Source organism: Zootoca vivipara, chromosome 10 (assembly GCF_963506605.1).
Source record: "Zootoca vivipara chromosome 10, rZooViv1.1, whole genome shotgun sequence".
Taxonomy (NCBI): Eukaryota; Metazoa; Chordata; class Lepidosauria; order Squamata; family Lacertidae; genus Zootoca; species Zootoca vivipara.
The window spans coordinates 54,315,076-54,340,579 of record NC_083285.1 but is presented as its reverse complement, the minus strand read 5'-3'; the positions used below and the strand labels follow the sequence as shown (position 1 = coordinate 54,340,579).

General features: G+C 45.3%; 1 protein-coding gene across 2 annotated transcripts in view; it reads right to left on the bottom strand.

The window, feature by feature from the left end:
• Nucleotides 1-25,504, bottom strand: part of IQSEC3 (IQ motif and Sec7 domain ArfGEF 3) — a 44,712-nt gene that overhangs the window by 6,661 nt on the left and 12,547 nt on the right. For both annotated transcript variants that reach the window (XM_060279969.1, XM_035127827.2), the window contains exons 2-7: nt 23,994-24,155; nt 10,261-10,383; nt 8,495-8,661; nt 8,129-8,268; nt 5,399-5,524; nt 3,163-3,262 (exon numbers count right to left, since the gene is read on the bottom strand). In XM_060279969.1, the coding sequence (XP_060135952.1) occupies nt 3,163-3,262; nt 5,399-5,524; nt 8,129-8,268; nt 8,495-8,661; nt 10,261-10,383; nt 23,994-24,155 (818 nt within the window). The remainder of the gene's footprint in view (nt 1-3,162; nt 3,263-5,398; nt 5,525-8,128; nt 8,269-8,494; nt 8,662-10,260; nt 10,384-23,993; nt 24,156-25,504) is intronic.

Sequence of the window (25,504 nt, the reverse complement as noted above, 5' to 3'; positions counted from 1 at the left end):
GACCCAGCTGGATTATGGATGAGGGCATTGAGGTTCTAAGGCTGCGATCCTATACCATCCCTCTCAAGTCAACCAGGTTTACTTCAGAGTAGACTGCACTATAAGTCTGCAATAGGCCACCTCTTGAAACTGCACTTCTTTGTTTTGAATGCATATGAAATATTGCCTCAGTTTGTTCATGTTGATTTTTCCAAGTAACTCACACAAATAAGCAGCTGTGCAAATTGAAATAGCACACTTTTGGGGCGGAGGGAGAATTCTGCAGCGGTGCATATGAAGAAGTGCTCACATCAATGGAAGAATGGGGGTCAGGATGGAAAGAGGATATGCATTTCCATGTGTACCAAAAAGGAACATCCATCAGAGCACTATAATGCAGGTGGTGATATGGATTTGTGCATGGAACCATCTGCCCAAGTATTTCCAAGTACGAACAAACACCTAGTCAAAAATGACTGTGTACAATATTTCAGTGCATACATTCACTTATGCGTATGACTCAGGCAAGAGAAGGCATGGGAGCTTAGTTTGCTGCTGCTGAGTATACACTGAGAAAAGCACCAACTCACTGACACGACTTAGTGTTTACCAAATTGCAGAAATCCAGTTCAAAATAATCACAGATCATCTTTGCATTGGTGGGTGCCATTTGATGACAAAACCCAGATAATTTGGAACCACAAAAGTCTGGGAGGAATTGAGAGGCAGAGAGAATGTTGTGAGTAACCTGCAACAAGAGACATTTGTATGCAACAAGAGACGTTTGTATGTAATCATGGTCACCCTATGTCAGGGGGTTGTTGCGCTACTCTCGAGTAAAGACGCTCCAGTCGGCTCTGTCTTTAAGAGTTTTATTGTGCATACTATTCACAGTGCAGAGATAGCAGAAAACATGACCGCCTAGTCCGATTCAGAACCCGGCAATGGCTTCCATCTGCTTTTCGGCCAGCATAAAAGCCTGGGCACCCCAAACGCCGCCCTTTTGCCCTACGTATGGGTGCACGCCTCAATTCGGGCGCCAGAAGGAGAGGTCTCCCCTCTTGCTGGCTGGGGCGGCGCCTGGGCTCCGACGTCTCACTGAGCTCCTCATCCGCTGACCCTCGACCAGAGCAGTGCCAGGGCTCTGACACATCTCTGAGCTCCTCCTGCACGCTCTGTTCCCCATACCGTTGCCAGGGCTCAGACGCCTGACTGAGCCCTCTCTCCGTTCCACTCCATTCCTCATTCCCTACTCCTGACTTGCTGCTCATGCTGTCGCTGGGCGAAGTGCTGGTCAGGATGAGGGGGGAGGCTCTCTGCAGGGAGTCCCCCTGACATCCTAACTGAATAAGGAAGTTTGCTTAAAAAACAGGAAGCTGCATTATACTGAGTCAAACACCAGACCATTCATAGAATCATAGAATCATAGAATCATAGAATCATAGAGTTGGAAGAGACCACAAGGGCCAACCAGTCCAACCCCCTGCCAAGCAGGAAACACCATCAAAGCATTCCTGACAGATGGCTGTCAAGCCTCTGCTTAAAGACCTCCAAAGAAGGAGACTCCACCACACTCCTTGGCAGCAAATTCCACTGCCGAACAGCTCTTACTGTCAGGAAGTTCTTCCTAATGTTTAGGTGGAATTTTCTTTCTTGTAGTTTGAATCCGTTGCTCCGTGTCCGCTTCTCTGGAGCAGCAGAAAACAACCTTTCTCCCTCCTCTATATGACATCCTTTTATATATTTGAACATGGTTATCATATCACCCCTTAACCTTCTCTTCTCCAGGCTAAACATACCCAGCTCCCTAAGCCGTTCCTCATAAGGCATCGTTTCCAGGCCTTTGACCATTTTGGTTGCCCTCTTCTGGACACGTTCCAGCTTATCAGTATCCTTCTTGAACTGTGGTGCCCAGAACTGGACACAGTACTCCAGGTGAGGTCTGACCAGAGCAGAATACAGTGGTACTATTACTTCCCTTGATCTAGATGCTATACTCCTATTGATGCAGCCCAGAATTGCATTGGCTTTTTTAGCTGCTGCATCACACTGCTGACTCATGTCAAGTTTGTGGTCTACCAAGACTCCTAGATCCTTTTCACATGTACTGCTCTCAAGCCAGGTGTCTCCCATCCTGTATTTGTGCCTTTCATTTTTTTTGCCCAAGTGTAGTACTTTACATTTCTCCTTGTTAAAATTCATCTTGTTTGCTTTGGCCCAGTTGTCTAATCTGTTAAGGTCATTCTGAAGTGTGATCCTGTCCTCTGGGGTGTTAGCCACCCCTCCCAATTTGGTGTCATCTGCAAACTTGCTCAGGATGCCCTCAAGCCCATCATCCAAGTCATTGATAAAGATGTTGAACAAGACTGGGCCCAAGACAGAACCCTGTGGCACCCCACTAGTCACTACTCTCCAGGATGAGGAGGAGCCATTGATGAGCACCCTTTGGGAGTGCTTTGGAGTGGCTTGATGATGTGTTATCTTGTTAACATACAAATATTGCATGTTCCTACTATTAAATTTTCATTGGTGTCCAAGGTCGCAGCTTATTGATTTTGGTAGAGTTTTCCTTAAAATAAACTTCAGCAAGATTAAGTTGGTAATATTTGGTAGGAAGCCTGTGAAACATAAATGGAAACATTCCAGAGCAATTTAAAGTTTTGAAATACCTAGCAATTGGGTGTTCAGCCAACGAAACTAGCCATATAGATATAAGAAACACCAGGGCTTTTTGTGTGTGACAGTACTCACTCATACAGTATTGGCACTGCTTTCTTTTCTGCCAATGGCAGCCATTTTGTGCTGGCACCCATAACACTTTTATATGAGTACTGGTACCTCATTTAAAAAAAATAGCACCAAGGTCAAAGCAACAGGATCCTTTCTAGTCATGCTCCACTCCTCTGCAATGCACAATGGGAAAATATTTTCCCCAGTTGTAAAAGCCTGTGGGTTTTTTACATCTAAGGTGCCTGCACAAATACCGCATGATGCCAAAATATAGAGGCTATGGGTAACAGGCGGAAACTGAAATTGTCGCTTCAAACCATTCTCTCATTAAGCAGCAGGCTACACATCTTTCCAGCCCAAGGCATCAAACTACTACCATTGTATAAAAAATCACACTATAAATCTTGTCCTCCAGTGTCATCCGGTGGGTGACCAAAACTGTGACAAACTTACATTCATTCTCAAAGAGATGGAACTGCATTCCTAACAGGCCGACAGACTTGCAAAATGTGTACGTTGAAGAGCTTTTCTTCTTGGGGCAAAGCTTGAGAATCTGTTGGAGGACAAAGAAACGAAGAGAGTTTTTCAGATGCAACAGCAAAGGCCTTCCCTGAGTAAAACATAGTTGAATACTACCCCCAAGTTTTGTTCTCTCTCAGTGACCTCATGGAAGGACACTTGGGAGTTACTCTCAGCTACAGCGTTTGTCCTCTGTGGTCATAATTCCAGGGCACTTACAGAAAACCTGCTTGCTGTGCATTCACCCCGATACATTTGCACAGATGATGGCTAGCTGTTTAATGAGAATCCATTCTCATTTGTTTTTGGAGATGTATTTTTTTCCCCAGCACTTTCCTTGTCGCATAAATCCTGATCTTTCAGGGAATCAACTGCAATTACACCACCCAAATTATCCAGCATGTGATTGGATCCCACTCGAAACTAGAGTCAGTCTGGAAAGAACCCCACGGTTTAATTTCTTTGTGTGCAGAAGGTTGAACAATGGATTGCCCATGAAAGTGTCTCGAAGGGGATACATTATTCATTCTCTAATACCTATCTTTGATGGGACTGGATTAGGACAGCAGTGGCAGCAAGGGGTTAAAGCCCCCTTATTCCTCCATCATGATCATGTTCTGGATCATGCCCGCTGTACCTGCAATTTAATTGTTTGAAACATGCTGTGCAATTGCTAACTGCATCAAGTCCAGTTTGGCTCAAATAAACGGCACTGTTTTAAAGAATCTGATAACTGTCACCAGAACGCACAGCTTAGGAAATTTAGTGAGAAATATGCTTTGGTGTTTCTTTTTCTACTCTCCAGGGAGTCCTAGAAGGCATCTCAAGGCAGCCCTGTTTAGGGAAGCTTTTAATGTTTGATGGATTTCTGTATTTTAGAATTTCTGGGTTTTTTTGGAAGCCGCCCAGAGTGGCTGGGGGAACCCGGCCAGATGGGCGGGGTATAAATAATAAATTATTATTATTATTATCAAATCACCCTAGTCAGATTCAGAGGGATTTTAACTTATCAGTTTCACTGAGCTCCTGTGAAACAAAGTAGAATGGATTAAGTTGGAGATGTGTTTTTATTCTGCGGTGACTTTTTCTTTCACTATGCAGGGGAACATGAAACTGGATTCTCTTGAGTGTGCATCCACAAAGCTTTGCTTGCACTTTGCAAAAGTGTACAAATGCAGATAGTCCATACCTGCCCCTTTGTTTCCATGAATAATTGGCAATTGGCTCGGCAGGTAGGTGCAAGTATACAAAGTGCACACATGGAGCATACAACTTCAGCTCCATGCCCACATCACTGGCTCCTAACTCAGTTTTGGGCTCCATGCAAGTTGCTTGTTTTGAGCTATAAAGCATGAGATGGTCTGCAGCACAGCTCAGCTGGTTAGAGCGTGGTGAATGCCAAGGTTGCAGGTTTCTGCATATTTCCTGCATTGCAGGGGGTTGGACTAGATGATCCTCAGGGTCCCTTCCAACTCTGCAATTCTATTATTCTATGAGTTCTTTCTCCCATATGAACCTCAATAAGATCATCTTCAAAGTCTCTGGTCCTTCCCCACTCATTGTCTGATGTGTATTGGGAGGCTGTAGTCTCTCAGTCAGGCACCTAGAAGAGGCTCCTTCCTGAAGAACATTCGCTTAGAGATGGAACTTATATAGCAAGCTAAGACTCTGCTATTTCATCTTAGAAAGTGTCTATTCCATTGCTGTTTTAAGGCTGTATTTCATCTCTGCTGGTGCTGTAATTGTAATATTTGAGTCATGGTGGGGCATAGTACAAGGTGGCATTAAAGACAGGTTTTTATATCTATCTGTCTACACAAATACATACATATACATACATACACCACCAACAACACACTTGTTGCAGTGTTTGGAATGCAGGCAGGTGATTTCATGACCGAATGCTCCCTTGAGCAGAAGAACAACCAGCAGAACAAACCTCTCACCCACGGAAAACCAGCATATCACCAATAAAAAGGTATCTAAGCACCTTCTCCCTGATTGCTACCTTTCTACATAGAAGGGAGTTTTATAAGTAAGGGAGAATGCAATGCCTCACGTCAAGTCCAACCTGGAAGTCCTAGGGGAGTCATGTGTCTTGTGCTTTTCCTGAACACTGGCTCTAAGTCTCTTTGTGATGCTGTGATTCTCAAGGCCAAAGGCCACTCACCACCAGCAAATCATTGAAGAGGAAGACCTCCCTCTGGTGAGCAGCTTGCTTCTGTACTTTGTTGACGTCTGTCACTTCGTAAAGTCGGCTGCAGCAAACTAACCGGCGATGTGGCACTGAGAGGACCTGGAAGACAGAGACGGAGTGGAAACAGTCCCCTTCCTTATCGGCCAACCCCAAAGCATTGCACGTTAAATGACTTCAAGCAAGTCTATTGGCTTTGCAATGGCTTTGCCCCCCACCACCACCTGCAGCCTGTTCTCAGCAGGAAGCTTTCTGCTCCGTAAGGGCACTGAGTGTACCAGAGCAGCTTCTCACAATTATGGCAGGCAGAGTTCATTCATTTCAGGACTTTCCCTGATCTGCAGTATCTCACTGCACCTGATGGAAGCGGAAGACCTTGGTGCTTGCATGAGCACAAAAATAAAATAGCAAAGAAGCAAAAGGAAAATGAAATGGCAATGTTGATTGTTATGGATCACAAGTGGAATCAGCAACAAAATGTTTCAGGGTTCATCTTCCCTCATTAAAGGAACATCTCCTGTCTTGGGTTCCTGTCAGTCATTTTCTCCCAGCAGGCCACTCGACTCTCCACTGCTAGGTTTTCCATTTTTCTCTTCTGCAAGACTCACAATGTCCTATGATTACTGAGCACACTTAGTCCTCTGCGGACTGTTTAGAAGTTTGTTCATTTTAAAAATGTATTTTTCGGCTTCTGGAAACCTCAGAGTCCTTCCAAGCATGCTGCTACCTTCCTGTTTCTGTTTCTCAGTGGCCCCATTTTGGCTCCAGTCTTACTGGCACTCACCACCTGAGTTCACTATTAGAGGGAGTGATTTATATAGGGCTGTCACTGCAGATGGCACTTTGCAGAATAACATAAGCAAAAAAGGACAGGCCTCTGGCTTCAAGGAGTTTATGGTCTAAATTGTGATGAAAGGAAAACAACAGAGTGAGGACAGAGAGAGGAGAGAGACAGGAAAGGGGGGGCATAATGTATATGTAAAATGCAGTTACATGTGCTGAAGCTTAATTTCAGTAGGGGCGAGGAGGACTAACTAACTTCCGTATTTTTCGGACCATAACACACACTTAGTTTTTAGAGGCGGAAAACCAGGGGGGGGGGAAATATTCTGAACGAAACAGTGGATATATGATTTTTTTTGGTGCAGGCTATAGCCATGGACATGCTATGTGATCTGATGGTGAAACTGGGGTGACCCAATGCAAAAATCCTGAGGATCCATGTGCTTTTACCTCCCCCCTCCCAGGCAGCCTCCTTTATTGCTAGCATGCCTTATCTGGCTTGCTGATCAGCTTGGCTACCAGCTGCTGAGCGGCAGGCTGGCTGTCTAGGTGGAGGGAAAGCCAGCCAAACGCTGTGCACGGCTTCACGGCTTTCCCTCTGCCTGCCCCACAGCGCTGCTGGAGCCATGGCATTTGCTCCATAACACACAGAGAGATTTCTCCTAACTCTTGAGGAGGAAAAAGCTGCGTGTTATGGAGCGAAAAATACGGTGATTACTGCTCATGGCTTAGAAATCAGAGAGAGAACAGCTGGATCATCACAGGAATATCTACACAGTGATTCTCCCAGGAAGGGGTAGACAAATCTGTCCATTTCAGCTTCTCTCGGTTTCTCATTTTTTTTCAGTTTTAGGCTCGGTTCTCCCTATTTCCTCATTAGCCTGAATTTTTTTTAAGGAAAAAAAAAGTCCTCACAAAAGAGTCAGCTTTTTAATGTGTGTTTCTTCTAACTGATACATTTCTGTATCAGTGCAATTTCATATGTTATTTTTACTAATATATGCATATTTACACACACTCCTCCCCAAACATTCACATTTCTTTACACATTATTCGGGTTGGAGAACTGTGCTGCAAAATTTGGAGAAGTGCAATTAACAAAAGATTTTGATTTGTGCAATGTTTTGGGAAGTGTGATTTAGGAAGGCTCTTGTTAAAATTAAAAGTGAACTGAATACCCCACACCTACTAAAAGGCCCTTTGCAGAACCCACCACCCTATACCCCAGGCACATGCGGTCTCTGTGCACACAGATGGGCCCTAAGACACCTTCAGCCTTTCGTGCCTTCCTATGGACTTGGCTTCCAGGTTACAAGGCAGGCAGGGTCTGCAAAAACGATTGCTGCCCGGAAAATCAGACAGATGTACTCAAGACTATTTTCAAGGGCAAACAAAATAAAGAAATAACGATGCAAAAAATAAAAATTATAAATGAGATCAGAGAACACTGCAGAGAAAGAAAAGAGGAGATGGGCACATTAAAGGAAAACTAAGTCAGAAAGAGAAGGGTAATCATAAAATTCACTGTCTGAACTGCACATGCTTCGGATGCAGAAGGCCCCTAGTTCAACCCCTGATATCTCTAGTTAAAAAGATCACAGGCAGAATGTGATGGGAAAGACTTTATCCTGAGACTCTGTATGAAGAGGGCTTGCCAGTTCAGTGTGAAGGAGGGATTTGTATCTCTGACCCTCCAGACGCTTTTTAGACTCTATCTGCCACCATCCTTGACATGCTGGCTAGGACTGATGGGAGGTTCCCCATTCCAGAGAAGGACAATACTGGGCCAACAGGACAAATGGTCTTACCTGGCACAAGGCAGCTTCATAAGGAAAAAGTAACCGTGGAGCAAACACGTTTGCAAGGGATAACAACAGCAACAACAGTAACGCAGATTGCCTTTGTGATGTGCAAAAGGCTCACCGTTTTCATTCCAACAATGGATTTTTCTACTTTGGTGACATAGGTTACATGATCCTCATTTGATTTGAGCTCTCTCTGTTGGATCCTCTCATAAATTCCCACCACCAAGTCCCGGGGAATGTCAGCTCCATCATCTACTCCTGTGAAGCATAAACAATGAGAACAGAGATAAAATATGAACCTGAGCTACAAGGGGGTGTACTATTTTTACAAGATCAACAATGCAAATAGGCTCTTCTCCCTCTCTCGGAGAGGTGGCAATGCTACTTTCCTCCCTTTGGGCACATATATTTTAGCTATTTTGGTGTTATGTGCTTGAATTCTACTTCACGCTGGGATTATGGCTCATCCAAGCAATGCCCTCACCTCTGAGGTTCCGAATAAAGTCCTCCAGCATCATTTTCCTGTCGGGTTTGATGTTAGGGCTGTACATATCCGTGTTGAGAAGGATGATGGCAAAGGCCAGGATGAAGATGGTGTCTGGGTTATGGAATTGCTGGACTACGTCAGGGTTACACATGCAGTACCGCTGGCTGCAGGTGGGGGAGACAAAGTCAACACACATGAATGGAAATCAAATGCCACTAATATATAGATTTAAATGTCTGGGGATCCTCAAATTACTTACAGTCTGACTATCAACGATGACGCCAAAGTTTATTTTATTCCATAAAATCTACACACCACTTGACTGTTTTAAAAAAATGCTTCAAAGTGGTTGGGCCTACAATCCCTGAGCTATAACTCAGTATAAAAGAACAAGCCAATCACTTTAGGTAGATTCAAAAAACCAGGAAGCATGTTAGATTTAACATAAACACCTTGCAGTGCATCAGTTGGTTCTACAAGCACACAAACGGAAAAGTCTGTTTGCCCAGAATAAGTGATCCATGACAGAAAAGGGCAGCTGGGAAAAAAGACTTTGGCAATCCCACCCACCATTGCACCCAATGTGTTTTGAATATAGGTGATTTTGGCTTTAGGGATGATTCCTGGAACATAACCCCCACGTATGTTTAGGGCTTACTGTATTTGAATATGTGCAGAAACTTCCCTGCAACAAAACTGTGTGCTTGTGGCAATCTTCTCACAAGGGTCTGAGTTCTGCATGCCTCAGAAGTACTGACAAGAGTACCACATGCCTCAGAAGTGTAGCACTAGAAACAGGGCTGTTAGTGCTGTAGAGACAGCCCTCTGGTATCAATTACCAAATGAAAATAGACAGGCACCTGCTGAAGATGTTTTTGTTTAAGAAGGTTTCCCCTGACATAGGAGTAAGCATGGATCAATGGTACCAAATAATATGGGAAACAGCTCTACTAGAAAAATTAACCAATATGCTGAAACTGACACGGTGACAAATAGAAGACGACGACTTCACCCCGGTATGGTTCCCCTTTATCACATACACAGCCCAACAAGACAATGACAAAAATCCACCAACAGCATACAAATAAATATGGCTAACCTGATCCAAAACACCCCCACCCCACCCCCACTCACACATGAAACAAAAACCACTACAGCCAACCACAAATGAACAACCATACCCTAGGCCAACCCCAACCTCTCTCACCACCAAAGGAACACAAGGAAACAACAGAGAACCTGCACAAGCGACGCTGACCCCCCCAATATATTAAGTAAAATAGAAACATCGTCACCTGACCCTCCCATCTCCCCCCCTCTACTTCTGTGTCCCCCTCTTTCTTCCCAATGTCTCAACAAATGAAACCGATTTGTAAAAGTGTTACGAGAGACATTGCATATATTTCTGTAAATCAAGAAAACCTTTAATAAAAAAGGTTTTCCCTGACATGTGACCTCCCCATCATTTATGAAATACTAATTGTAAATTTGTAGGAATGGTTTACATCTGGTGAGCCTGTCAATGCTGTCTGGCTGATTTGTGGGGCAGCACAACACCAACCATAGCCACAAAACTGGGAAGGAACAGCACCCTTCATGAGACCTTGGGACCCTACACCTCGCCTGGCTCAGTGGGATCTCACCTACTCATAGGTTTACTCTTCCTTGGGTGAGGGGAAACTCCTGGCTGCTCCTCAGACAGCTGACCTCCAACATTGGAAGCAGTTGCCTGTCAATCTGTACCACATCAGCGTGGCTCTTACCTGAAGGCTTCAATCAACCTCTCCACCTTCTGGGCCTCTCCCTGCACCCGGATGTGGGCTTGAAATTTCCGCAAAGCTTCATCAAGCTCCATGCCAGAGAAGTCCATCTCATCTACTACACAGCTAAGGGAAGGAGAAAACAAGCAGCATTACTACAAGCATCTCTGCATAACAGTCTCCTTGGAGATGTACGAAGGAAAAACAGAGCTATCACAACAACATGGAAGATCTCAGCAGGAATCCCATGATTCCTTCCTTAAAAAATCAACCAAGATGTGACCCCATCTTACTTCTGTATCTTGCTCACTTTTGGCTGACATCTGAGCTCACTCGGACAAAGCCTTGGGTCTACTGAAATATATTTCAGTTATATTTTTATCCTATCCCACCCTCCCTCTCTAAGTAGGGCAGGGCAGTATGCATGGCTCTTCCCACAAACCCCTCCTCAACATCCCTGTGAAGAAGGTAGATTGAGGAGGTGGGAGTGGTCCAAGGTCACCCAGTGAGCTTCATGGCTAAGTGGGGATTTGAACCCCAGACTATTAGGTCCTAGTCCCAACATTCTAACTGAATGTTAGAGTATTCATCTAGCCTTCTCCAGTCTTGTGTCCTCTGGGAATTTTGGCCTGTGGTTCCCATAACACCTGAACACTGTCCATGCTAGCTGGAGCTGGTGGAAGCTTTAGCCCAACAACATCTGGAAGGCACCAAGTTGGGGAAGGCTGGTCCACAATTTCTGGTAGTGGCTCTGCTGGGTTCTAGGCAAGAGATTTCCTCAATCCTACCTGGAGATGGCAGGGGTTGAACTTTGGGCTTTTTGCATGCAAAATTTGTGTTCTGCTACTGAGTTATAGCCCTATCCTAAATGGAAGGAGGCAAATGGGGAGAGGGCATTTCAGGTCAGCCTTAAGGTGAAGTGCCTTGAACAGTCTGTGAGTGTTGTACAGATACTAAAGTGTGGACTCAAATTTGGGTGGAAATAACGCCCTAAACCAGCAGCGGAGAGCCTGAGGTCCATGGGCTGAATACAGTCCTTCAGCCCTCTCTACATGCCCCTCAAGACTCCCCAGGACACACACACACCTCCCCCCAAAACAGACCCCGTCTGTACTCTGTACTCCCTACCCTCCTTGATAATGTCTCTTGTTTGCCTGTATGAATGGCAGAGAGGTATAGAGGTATGCACGTCTGCAGATATCTCTAACTTGCAAAGCTGAAATCCATTGCTCCACCTACCCTTGCCTCTGGTCCTGCCCAACATTGGCACACAGTCCCAGAGGTGTCCCACGAGGAAATGCAGCCCCTGGACTGAAAAGGGTTCAAATACTTGGTCTAAACTAAGTCCCTGAAGAAGAAGAAAACTATAATCTGTCTCCAGTTGCAGAGACCTGGGTTTGGCTTTTTCCTGTGCCAGAGGAACTGTTGATACCAAACTTAAGTATAAAGGGGAGAAAAATCAATGTGACTATTCCCACAAGGCAGTCTTTATTTTTCCCTTCAAGGGGCAGATCAGAGGATGCTTGCAGAAGGAGAAAGAGCACTAAAGAGCTATCCCTCCTCCTCCCCCGTCCCTCCTCCTCTCTGTTTGTTATTTTTATTTTACTAACACATGCACTTCTTCTTCCCATGGGGTCACATCAAGGCTTCTTGCTGCTAAATGCTTAGCTTTGATAACTGCAGAAAATTTCCTAGTTAATCAATACCAGGTTCACCACTGCAGTCACCCCTGGAGACTTTAAAATTTGGAGGAAAGAAAGAGAAATAAATAAATACTTGAAGTGCATTGTGCTTCCTTGCACGAAGACACCCATTAAAGATTGAAGCCTACTCAACAGAATGGGGACGATAGATCCCATCTTCTCCATCAAGGGAACATCTGAAGCTGCATTCTCCATGCCAGGGCATGGTTTTTTTTAATTCAGTTTTTGTGATACAATAAGAATAAAGATAGAAAAATGAAAAAATAAAAATAAATGACAATACATTAAGGACCAGGGCATGGTTAACGACTGCAACCTAAAGACTTATGAGTTCTTAGCAGTTCTTAGCAGTTCTCTTTAATTTTGCCTGGAATGACACCAGCATTACTTTACCGTTATGAGTTTAGGGTATTAAGCTGGGTGCCAGACCCCTCTAATCCCTGGATCCAGCAAGTGTTAGAATTTAATCAGGGCTTCTAAATCTTGGAATAGCTAGGCTAGCCTTCTGGTGAGGTGATAAGACTAGGTGGTGGGCTATTAAGGGAAACAAAGGGAAAGGGCTCTTTTTGAGACTGCAAATGGTTGGGGCATCTCCCTCAACTCACAGATAGTTCAAACCCTTAGTGTAGGGTTGAGGTAGCTGTGATGTCACCCAGAAGGAAAGCAGTAAGAAGTGATCTACTTGCAGATCTCTGGGTAATTTTTGTAGTAGATCAGAAGGACTCCCAATTGTTTAACTATTCCAACAAACAAAAAAGGCGACTCTTGTGCCAAAACTAGGGCACTGAATCGGAAAAAAAGAAAAAAAAGATTGGGGAGAAAGCAGGAGATGGTTTGTGGGTGGCAAGGAGCTCAGGTCTGCTGCTGAAAACAAATTCCTGGTGTTCAAGGTTATGTTCCTTAATTCAAAGTGTATGTCTGGCCCCTAGGCCCCTATGGGTCTGGGTAATGGGTCTTGGTGGTTCAAGCAAAAAACAAAGCAGATCCTGTAACCTTTAAGCCTCTGCACAGCCCTGGTTTAAAATATATATTGGCTAGTTGAGTTTGATAGTGGGGGTGTGCATCAGTGTCTCCTAGCTACTTCTTCTTCTTGACAGCAATATGATCATTTATGACCAATGCAAGAGCAAGTGGGAGGTGGAGAAGACAAGGGGGCGTGTCACATTGGTGTTTACTGTGAATTTGAGGCTGATTTCTGGGCATTGTTCACATGACACTGCCCTCAACCAGAACCCATCCCATGTGTGATTTCCTAAAGTAACCAGCACAAAAATGGATACATAAAAATTCAAGGTCTCGATACCTTAAGGACCTCCCCTCGCAATCTTGCGTTTGTCACCCAAGGCCCTTCTCTATGCCATGCCTTCCCGAGAGATTTGGAAGGTGACAACACAACAACAGGCCTTTTCTGTGGTGGCTCCCCCTGTGGAATTCTCTCCCCCAGAGAGGCTCGCCTGGCGCCATCATTACATGCCTTTAGGCACCAGGTGAAAACATTCCTTTTTACCCAGCCTATCAGACATTAAATAATCTATGGCCTGTTAAATTGGTATGTGCTAATGTTGTTGTTGTTGTTGTTTCATTATGCTCTGTCTTATGTTTTTATTATTATGCTGCGTAAATTATGTTCTTAATGTACACTGCCCTGGGCCCTTTGGATAAAGGGCAGTTAGTTAAATAAATAAATAAATAAATAAATAAATAAATAAAGCAAGCAAGCAAGCAAGCAAGCAAGCAAGCAAGGTAGCTAGCTGCCAAAATATAGTACAGCACGAGGCTTGGCCCTTTTATACATATCATATGTATAATATACATATTATTTCATGTCTAATTTTGCCTGTAATTAGTTGGGCTTTAAAAATAATAATAATGCACAAGTGGTTCAGACGTAAGCAGTTGCTTGATACAAGAGGTGGTTCAAAAGCAAGCAAAGATTGATTGGGTTGGAACTACTTAATTACATGTATAAATCCTTTTAAAACAAGATTCCTCTTCCTCCATTTCTAGCCACACTGTTGAAGCTGCACAATATAGACAGGATTATCCCAAAGGTGCTCTCTTTAATAACCTTTGGGGATGTTTCAAGCATTATTATTCTGAAGGGAGGAAAAAAATAGAGCACTGAGTCATAGAGAGAATGCATTTTAACATGAGTATTGGTTATGTATGTAACAAACAAATAGGTATAGCTATGCAAAATGAAGATGGTGTGTGTGTTTCGTAGCAAATGATCAGATTTTTAGCATGGAGCTTTTATAAATGTATAGACAAACAGCTACACACAAGCTTGAAATCCATCAGATGCTACCGTTTGGCTGATTGTTACTAAAGACTCTCCTGGGATAGTCTCTTCTACTTTTCCAAACATCCCTTTAATGCGGAGGCAGGTTCACATGGATGGCACATAATAAACCTAAGTAACACTGAGTGCCAATAGAGCTTTAAAACACACACATGGGGGTGGGTGGGGGGAGAACACAATTCTACTGTGCTTGAATCCAGAGCCACTGAGATCACTTTCATCACAATTTCAACCACTGTAATTTCTTGTTGGTCCCTCTGCTCACAGGTAGCATCGCCAGAAGAAACCTCAGTGTCTTGCCAGTGCATATTCTGCCACAAGGCACCTAGGGCAGGACTCATCGCAGCACCGGAGGCTCACAGTACAAGGGTTTGGGAAAGGCAGGAAGCAGCTGTACCGTTGTGGGCCGGGGATGTGCTCAGCCAAGCGCAGTGACCTATTTTCCAAGCTTTTTCCGCTCAGGTGACAATGCAGCGGGAGCCAGCATCCCACTAAAAGCGTCTGCAAAATGAACTCGCAGCCCACACTCAAGAAGGGAACAGAGGAGAGGCAGCCAGGTGGAAACTCTTAAAACCACAAGACACAAAGATATTAATAAGTAACAGCCCTCTTCCCTCCCTGAAAGAAACAACTTCAGGGCAAGCTAGGGGGAGGGGAGCTTGCCTCACGTTGCTCAGGCAACATCCCTGTTCACCAATGGTTCCCACAGTGGGGTCAGAAACAACTCAGATGCTGCCCCCTCTTTACACCAATCTACCTTCCCTAATGCACCTTGCTCCCCTAGGAAGAATGGGCATGTGCAATGTGAGGAAATGTGGGTAGGAAGACTGGATGCAAAAGAGCACACAGTGTTTGAGTTGTTGGGATGTGAATAGATGCTAGGAGAGGAGATATTTATTAGATACTAGTGTATTTCAGCCCGTTCAATAACGGGCTCTAGAACATCCTGGGGTTCGGAGAAGCGCTTGCGCAGCGCTTCTCCGAACCCTGGGACCTGTCATTGCTGTCGGCGGCAAGGGGACAGGAACGGAGGAGGAGAAAGCGCTGCTTTCTCCTCCTCCGTTCCTCTCCCGCAGCCGCCGACAGGAAGCAGAACTCCCAGGGTTCGGAGAAGCGCTTGCGCAGCGCTTCTTCGAACCCTGGGACCTGTCCTTGCTGTCAGCGGCAGGGGGACAGGAACGAAGGAGGAGAAAGCGCTGCTTTCTCCTCCTCCGTTCCTCTCCTGCAGCCACCGACAGGAAGCAGACATCCCAGAGTTCGGAGAAGCGCTTGCGCAGCGCTTCTCCGAACCCTGGGACCCGTCCTTGCTGTCGGCGGCAGGGGGACAGGAACGGAGGAGGAGAAAGCGGCGCTTTCTCCTCCTTCCTTCCTCTCCCCCAGCCGCCGACAGGAAGGACGCGCGCACTCTCCCCCCCCCCGCCTCCTCCAACCGCCGCTCCTCACGGCCAGGGAGGGTTGTGAGGAGGCCTTCGCCGGCCTCCACCCCGGCGGGAGCGGCGGTTGGAGGAGGCAGAGTGGGGGGAGAGTGCGCGCGCGCAGTCTCTGCTGTCCAATCCCTGTATCCCTGGGGCACATGCGCAGTGACCCAGGGACACACGGGACATCTGGACGCAGGGACAACATGGACATTATTATATAGGATTATCCTTCCTTCCTCACGTTTGTGAGTTCAGCAGAGTGGCATGCCTTTGCAGCTTAAAGGGAAGCTTAGCTAAGCTTGTTTTAGTCTTTTAGTTTAAGTAATCCAAGCAGAGGCGGAGCTAGCTGCTCTGGCACCTGGAGTGGCGCACATACTGTGTGCGTGGGGGGGGGCAGCGATGTCACCCCCCCCCCAGGGATGACACCCGAGTCAGGCCGCACCCACGGCACCCCCTTCCTCTGCCAGTGAATTCAAGATGCTTTAAGGCAGACTGGATTTTCCTGGTATTTCCCCCTTTTCTCCCCCTTAAAACAGCAATCACACAAACAGTCCTGTAAAAGGTAAAAATAACATTTACTCACTCATGATACTTGTTGAAGAGTAACAGATGTAGCAATTTTGTTCAGGCAGGCTTAAAATGATAAAATCTGGCCACCAAGCCACTGGCCCAATTACTTATGTCAGGATCCTCCAAAATGCCAAGACCTCCAGGTCTCCTTCAACATTTGCCACATGAAATTGAGTTTTAAGTGAATATAAGGGAATGCTTAGGTCAGGGGGTCAGCAAACTTTTTCAGCAGGGGGCCGGTCGACTGTCCCCCAGACGTGGGGGACAGGACTATATTTTTGGGGGGGGGGGATGAACGAATTCCTATGCCCCACAAATAACCCTGAGATGCATTTCAAATAAAAGCACACATTCTACTCATGTAAAAACACGCTGATTCCTGGACCATCCGCAGGCTGGATTTAGAAGGCGATTGGGCGGGATCCGGCCCCTGGGTCTTAGTTTGCCTACCCATGGCTTAGGTGAACACAGAACATAAGAAAAACCCAGCCCAAATGTCCATCCACTTTCTTCCTCTTTCCTGGAAGTCCCCATAAAGCCCCCATGAAGGGTTTGAAGGCAACAACCCTCTCCTGCTCTTGTTCCCCATCACCAAACTGAACAGGTGGGCATGGCCACCCCAGAGATATCTCTGCATAAGTGACAAAATCAGTACAGACCATCAAGTCGTGCCTACAGAGGGAAAACAGCTATTGCACACACTTGACAAGTAGATCCATTTGGATGAAAGGAATATAGGAAGCTGCCTTATAACCGAGTCATGCCAACTTATTATTGTCTTCAGTAAGGACTCATCCACACTTTCCCTTGTCCTTAGCTTTTCCTCCGCTGCTTTCCCCTGGAGAAACCTGCTCTTTAGTGCTAAACTGGAATGAAAAGCAATATGTGGGAAACCCCATAGCCGTTGGGTCCATTTCAACACCAAACCAACACCAAACCAGGGGGAAGCAGCAGAGCAAGCAGAGGTGTGGATAAGCCCCATGTGACATTCCCTAGAGATGACAGAGATTGAAACTGGGACCTTCTGTGTTCAAAGCAGATGCTCTGCCTCTGAGCTATGGATCTTCTGTATGTGTAACAGCAGTCCCACATGCAGAAACTGAACAGTCGCTGACATAGGGAAAAGTGATGGGAAAAGCCTTGGCTCCTTAATTTCTGCCTGCCAGGCTGATGCTAAAGGCACATGAGAAGAAACAAAGACTGGCAACCACTCATTCAACCACAGAGGCTGCTGGTTTCATAGAGGAGATGAACTGAGAAATGAATTGCTGTTTCATTGTGATGGTGATGACCACGCAAAGCCAAGGGCATTTCCTTCCTACACAGATGTACTGAATTCCCTCCATGCTTTGGGGGAAGTGGGAACTTGTTCCTTGCACCTGTCAAGATTATTTATGAATTTGTTTCCAAAATGTCTTCCCCACATTTGTAACCCGCAGGGCTCCAACAGCAGCTTATGGTTAAATACAAAAAAAGAGAGAGAGAAAACCCATACAAAAGGCAAGACACGCAAAGCCCGATGAAAACAATGAAACCACCAGGACAAGCAAGAGAAATCTAGTTAAGGCACAACAAATGCCTTCCTGAATTGGAAAGGCTCGACCATCTTTCTGAAACAAGTGAGGAGTTTTGTAGAGACTGCTGAGAAAGCCCTGGATTTGCCAGCCAGTCACCAAATCGCCCTTTGTTGAAGGGCTACAGCTCACCAGCACATGTTTTACATGTCAGATTCAGTTCCTGGCATGTCTGGGTAGGTCTGGGGAAACTCCCTCTCCCAGAAAGCTGCTGCCAGTCTGAAATATACACAGTCAGTAAAGGGAAAACTGAGCGGGATGAGGCAACAGCAAATGAACTTCTTCTTCATGCTGCACACAGTCAAACTATGGAACTCACTCCTCCATTCATGGAACGAAAATTAGACCAATTCATGGAGGAGAGGGCAATTGACGTCTCCTGCCTCTGATGGCTACACTCTGCCATAACAGTTGGAAGCAGCAATGCTTCTGAATACCAGTTGCCAGAAACTGCAGAAGGGGGGAGTGCTCTTGAGCTCAAATCCTGCTTGCTGGCTTCCCACAGGCATTTGGTTGGTCACTGTGAGAACAAGATGCTGGACTGGATGAGCCTGATCCGGCAGGCTCTTCTGATGTTCCTCGGCTACTTGCTACATTTTGATTATTATATATTTCTGGGAGAACTGAAAGCATTTCCTGCCATAGTGACATTTGAGAAAGAACATAACACCTGCTCATTCATTGAACCCCCTTCAAGGCTCCTCCTGAACAAACGACCATGCATTGCCCAAAAGAGGCAGGACGGCACGTCCGTTTCCTGAAAGTCTGGTTGCCTGCTTTCCGCCAATTTCTCAGTGGAAACAATGGAGTTACAAACTCTGGACAGTAAGGAGACCAGTTAGCCCTCCAGGAAAATACATCAGAGCATACTGCCCCCAATCTAACAAACAACCTGCTCCCATTCACCAGAATGCCTCTTGCATTCAGAAAAATAACACTCACTTTGAAAACAAATTGAAGACGACAGTTGTGCCTGACCTTCCCAGAATCCTTCGACTTGCACAACAAACAGCCCACCCCCAGTGAAGCTGCCAGCTCCATTCATGGAACGAGCCATCCACTGCTTACCCAGCGGAGCTTATGAATGAACAAGGAGGGTATGACATTCTTGAGATAAAACATAAGGAACAAAAGGTGAACGGAATCAGGGCAAGATAGATGGACAAGAACAAAACGATGGCATAGAAGGATCTTTACAGGAGGGCAGAGGAGAGCAAATGGATAAAGAGATAATGACAGTGGGACAGGCATAACAGAGCTGATCTCTCAACCATGCTTAAGAAATTGAGAATGGGCTGCGCATGTCACTGTCTCTCCCCTCCTTCCTTCCCCTTTGGCCATGTATTCCCCCTCCTTTCTCAGTGTTTCCCATTACAAGTGCACAGATACTAACCATACTTAATGCTAACCAGGTTCCCCATTGTGACAAAAAGGATTGAAGGGTTTTCACACACTAAGAAACATCTTAGCTGCATTCACCACGGCGAGCATCACTGCAGATGTAATGCTTAAGCCATAGGTTAGGCAAATCAGGGAAGGGTGGAGGGAGGAATTTACACCAGTGAAGGGAGAAGGGCAGAGGATGTTGTGCACTAGCCTGTTGTCTGCTTCTATTTTCTTAGCAATCAGTAGTGTTATGTCTGCAAAAGACCTTTGAACTTATAATATAGGAAACACTCAGAATTTCTGGCAATATGGAGAGGGGGGAGGATGATAATAGGAAGATGCCTTAGATCAAGTCCATCTGATTATTGGTCCATTTAGCCAGTTCAGACTGCTGTCCATGGTCTTATGCAGAGGGTTTTCCTCTTTCCTATCTTCTGCTATTTGATCCTTTTACCAGGAGTTGGGTCCTTCTGCATGTAAAGCATGTGATTGGCCACTGAGCTATTGCCCCTCCCTTGCAAGTTAGCCAATCGAATCTTATTAGTGCAGTTCCCTGTGCAGGTTTCTAGCAAGCTATTCACACCCAAAAGTCATTTGAAACCCATAGCTGCCAAGTTTTCCCTTTTCTCGTGAGGAAGCCTATTCAGCATAAGAGAAAATCCCTTAAAATAAGGGATAACTTGGCAGCTATGTTGAAACCTCTTTACTATATTAGAACATTGGAGATAAGCCAGGGGCTTATTATGACCATGGGGAGGTCAGCCTTCTCAGGGGCACACGATGGAGAGTTTCACAGCTTCTTTAAAAGGGAGTCTATCATTCACTCGCTTGATTTGATTAATCCAGCAGGGCTGCACTAGCTGGATCAATTCTTCCAGTACACATTTCAGGCGATGTTCATACAAGACTGAAGCTAGACAGGCACAGGAAGACAATGCAATTACAAATAATTTCAAACTGGGGAGTGCAGGGGAAGAACCGTGGTGGATTTGGAACTGTGCAATGAGCAACTGCCACTATCACATTATCACATGCAGCTGGAGCAACTACAGGCTCAAATAGCCAGTTTCTTTGGGTTTACTGTGAAAAAGAAAAACCAAAGCCTTCCAGGAGTGCTGGTGGAGAGCTTGCATGGAAAGCAGTTCTGTTGGATGACTGGAGATAAGCATCTCAACAGACACATCTGAAAGGCCCTCTTCTTCTGTGAGTTATGATTAATTTTTGATCATAATAGAGGCTCTTTCTGGGAGTAAGTGCAGCCCTCACTTTGGCTACTGGAGCAGGGGAAATGTGTGTATGTGAAACCATATAGTATTGCTTTTACAGAAGCAAAGCCTGTCCATTGACAGTGAATGCATCAGGAAGAAAGGGCTCATGTTATGACATGCAGGTTGGATGGGATGGGGATGTTTGAAGCATGCCATGTGCTGTGTACTTTCTTCATTGCAGCTTTCTCCCAGTTGTTAATGGGGATAAATTCATTCAATCTGGGGTCGTCGTCCCCCCATGTGAACCTACCTAATTCATACTTCCTGCACCAATAAGTGCATCAAAATAACAGCTAAGCTTTCAAAATTCACACTTCTCTGGATTTTGTGATGCACTTCTCCAACCAAATGAATATATTAATGAAAATAATATACAAAACCTAATTATATCAGAGGGAAATTGTTTGCAGAAATGCATATATAGGCCAAATTGCATACAAAAATGAATATACTAGAGAAATACACACAATAATGCATATGGATTTTTTTGTGTATTTTTGGAGGGGGAAAAATTCACTATCTGATGTAGAAACAGGGTGAACTGAACTTAAGGTTGCAAAGATGAGAAACTGGAAGAAACCAAAATGGACAGATTCACCCACCTCAAGTTATTGTACACTCTCTAGTCACCTCTCCCCACACAGGACCAAACAAGCAAGGAGAGAGGGGAGACGTGAAAAAGAAGACAAGGAAGCAGCCAAGAGCTTTGGAATTCCTGGTCCTGGGGAAGCAGGGGGCCGTGTTTGTTCCCCGTGAGGTCTCCTGATCAGCAAATTGTAGGCTGCTTTGGATCTATTTCCATTTGTTTGAAGTCTGCACCCAATCCCAACTCTCAGGCAGGTCTGGGCATTGGAAGAAGCAGAGCTGAGGCAGCGGCCTTATTGACTGTCTAGAGTATATTAATGAGGCACTGCACAAAAGCCAAAAAAGGAAAACACAGGAGCTGCCCTTGCAGTTACAATCTAGAAGATCTCTCTCTCTCTCTCTCTCTCTCTCTCTCTCTCTCTCTCTCTCTCTCTCTCTCTCTCTCTCACACACACACACACACACACACACACACACGGGAAAGGCAGAGGAGGGAGAGCAGTTTGACACTTCCAGGACAAATAGGGTTGTTAAGCGGCATTTACAGCCCATTGGCATAAAAGTGATATTCTCTTTCCTGGCGTTCTTGCTGGGATGGAACAAACTGAGTGCCCATCTGGTCTAGCATCCTCTTCTCACTGTGGCAAACCAGTGCCTATGGGAAGCCTGCAAGTACTACTGGTAGGCCCTGAGTCCAACAGCGCTCTACCCACTTGTCATTCCCAATGACTGGCATTCAGTGACTTTTGCTCCTCTAGCTAGTGGCTAGGCCAAAGTGTCCTTCCTCTCACTTCTGCAGTCACAGGACAACTGACAGTTTAACTGCCATTCCAGCTTTGAGGGGAGAATTAAGATTTACTGCAGATGCTTGTTCTCTGGATGACGGCTGAGGCCAGTAACCAATAACCTCTGTTGGTAGGGGTGCAACCTCCCAGTAGCTCTGGGTCCTCTAGCCTGTGACTGAAGTGACCTTTCCCTTGCTTCCTCAGACACACAGCTATCCCTCTCCCTATTGCTTCTGCCCTAGTTACTTTTAATTGTGGCGCTTGTCACAAGAACATTGGAGGGAGCATGAACCCTTGTTTATGTCCAGATCGATATGCATGCAGCATATTAAAAAAACAAAAACAAAGGGGGATCAATATTCATTTCACTGGTTGCAAGGAATTAAGCCTGGTGGCTGTTTGACAGGAAGAAGTGAACCTTTAAATTAAGACACCTGTGCCTGCCTGGGAAACACATGTATGCTGCCTTGGGGGTCCCACGATGGAAGAAAGGTGGGATATAAATGTATGTACTGTACATAAATGGGGAAAGATAGTTCCCAGAGGAGAAGTAATTTAAGTTGTTACTGTAAATACATCCTAAGGTAAAGGGGCCCCATACCATCAGGTCCAGTCGTGTCCGATTCTGGGGTTGCGGTGCTCATCTCGCTCTATAGGCCGAGGGAGCTGGCGTTTGTCCGCAGACAGCTTCCAGGTCATGTGGCCGGCATGACAAAGCTGCTTCTGGTGAACCAGAGCAGCGCACGGAAAGGCCGTTTAGCTTCCCGCTGGAGCGGTCCCTATTTATCTACTTGCACTTTGATGTGCTTTCGAACGGCTAGGTGGACAGGAGCTGGGACCAAGCAACGGGAGCTCACCCCGTTGCAGGGATTTGAACCGCCGACCTTCTGATCAGCAAGCCCTAGACTCTGTGGTTTAACCCACAGCGCCACCTGGCTTACCTGCATACAAAAGACATACTGGGTTGTATTCAATTAAGTTTTACTCAGTGTAGACCCACTGAAAGTAATGGAGGTCCATTACTTTCAGTGGGTCTACACTGAGTAAAACTTAGTCAAGTTCATTAATGTCCATGGGTTTACGCTGAGTAAAGCCTAGCTGAATGCCACCCACTGTAATATCATCACAGAGCAAGGCCTTTGAAACAGAACAGGACAAGTGTGCACAGAGGGGTCTGTGAAGGGCAAGAGACTGGAGCAAGGTAACAAGGGTGCTTGCGGAAAGTTCACAATGCTCTGAGCCCACCTCCAAACCTGAACTGGCAGACATACCAGCCAATCAAACCCTGGCTGAAGCTTCACCCCTTCCTGCTTGCCACCACCGCCTCCTCCACTTGTCCATGATTCATCTCCTCTTCTGCACTACCTCTGGCTGTGGGATGTGTCCTTGGCTTTCCCCAGGCTAAATCAATGGAGGGCAGGATTGCAGGGCTGGAGCAGGTTACAGCAGGGAGAGAGCAATGGAGCTAGCAAAGCGCGGCAAGGCTGAAGGTCTTCAGCAAGTGTTTGATATGCTGGTATGTCTGACAGCTCATGTTTGAAGACAGGCTCCAAGCTGTCCTTACATCTCACATCTTTAGATATTTTAGCCCCAGTGATGCATGTCCAAGTAGCCTCAATCTGGTGTTTTGAGCTGCAACTGCCCTAGGCTCACTGCTTCAATTCTTTGTGCGCCTTGCCTGCCGTCACTGCGGATGATGTCACTGGCCTTGCTTGGGTCATGCTGTTTATTAGTGCTGAGTCAACATAAAGAAGGTGGGCAACCGGGCAGGAATTTTCCCAAGTCTCTAGTTGATTTGGGAGTGTAAGTGTCATTAGATATTTGCAGAAGGATAATCCCTTGATTCCCAGCCTGAGCATTTCTCCCCTCCTCAAGTTGTTCCCATTTGTTAACGTATTATAAACCAGAATACAAACAAATCAGGCAGCCAGATTTTCCCTTCCTTAATGCTGTGGGCTTCTCTGCCTGATTTCAGTGGGATTATTCCCAGTGCTCCCTAGATGCAAACAAGAAGCAGATGCATATTTATTTGAAATAAAGAATACCAGGAAGAGAGCAGCAGTTGGGGGCGGGGACAGTGGGAATAGTTGCCAATAGAAGGAGTCGTGGATGAGTAAAAGAATGGGGTCTGGAAAGGACACTTACTCTAGAACATCCCGGTTGAACTGTTTCTTGCTGTTCCCCAGGAACTCCCCGATCATCTGCCGGCTGAGCCCCTTGCGCTGCAACAGGAAATGTGCCACTCCAATCGGTGTGTCTGGTATGAAGCCCCGAGATATAAGGAACTGGATCCCCTTGTCTGGATTTCTGGGAAGCAGAGGGAGTCAAGAGTCAACTTGATATTCTCTTCAGTACTTAAGAGCACAACAATCTCAAGTGCACTCCTTGTATCACAAGGGATATCAGAGCACGAGAAGACCCCTGCTGGGGCAGGAAAAAAGGCTCATCTAGTTCAGCATCCTCTTCTTGCAGAGACCAACCTGTAGGGAGCCTGCAAGTAGGAACTGAGTGCAGCAGGAGGACTCTACTACCGATCTGTGATTCCGAGCAACTGGTATTCAGTAGCGTTGCTGCATCATACAATGGAGGTAGAACATAAGACATCATAGCTAGCAATTCCACAGTACTTATACAGGCTCCCCATGTAATTCAGAATCCTTTTTTTTTTTTTTTTTTTAGAAAAAATCTTTATTGTTTATTAAAATTTCAAAAAAATACAAAAAAGGAAATACAAGTAAGAAATGCACACTTTACAACAATTCAAAATTCCGTTTAACATAACTGAACTAACTTGAAAATCTGTATGTTCCAAACCCTGGTTATGAAGAACCAGGGAAAGAAGATAAAAAGGAAGAAGAAAGGTGATCAAGAAAATATCTAAGGTAAGTAGGAATGGGGGGGGAGGGAAGAGGGAGGAGGGAGGGATAGAGTGGGGTACAACAGAAGAAAAGGTAGAGGGGAAAGGGATAAATAGACCAGAGAGAGAATTGGTAAAGATATTTAAGAAGACAGTGAAGAGAGAATTTGACTTCCAAACACTTATAACCGGTTTCATTTCTTAATTAAATTCAATTAGGCTTCTCCTTCTCTATATACAGTTATCTATTTTCCCTTATCTTATTTCTCTATTTCTTATCAACTTGTGCCTCTTAATCTAAACATATCACCAACTTTGTGCTCATCTTTTGTTTGTGAAAGTAGTCTTCTACATATTTCCATTCTTCTTTTATTTTTTGTTTGGGTGTTTTCCTAATCAAGGCGGTTAGTTTCGCCAGGGTCATATATTCTGCTAACTTTATATACCACTCCTGTATGGTTGGGATCCTATCTCCTTTCCAGTTTTGGGCGATGAGCACTCTAGCTGCCGTGCACGCGTAGAGGAGAATATTCCTTCTATCCCTCGGTATATCCTCCGGGATCAAACTCAACAGCAGGATCTCTGGCTTTTTTTCGAATGTATATTTAAGCATTTTTTTCAATTCGTTATATATGTCTGACCAATAATTACTAATCTTAATGCACCCCCACCAGCAATGATAAAGATCCCCCAATTTCTCCTTACATTTCCAGCATTTATTTTGTTCATTTCTATAAATTTTAGCTAATCTAGCTGGTGTCAGGTGCCATCTAAATGCCATCTTCCAAATATTTTCCCT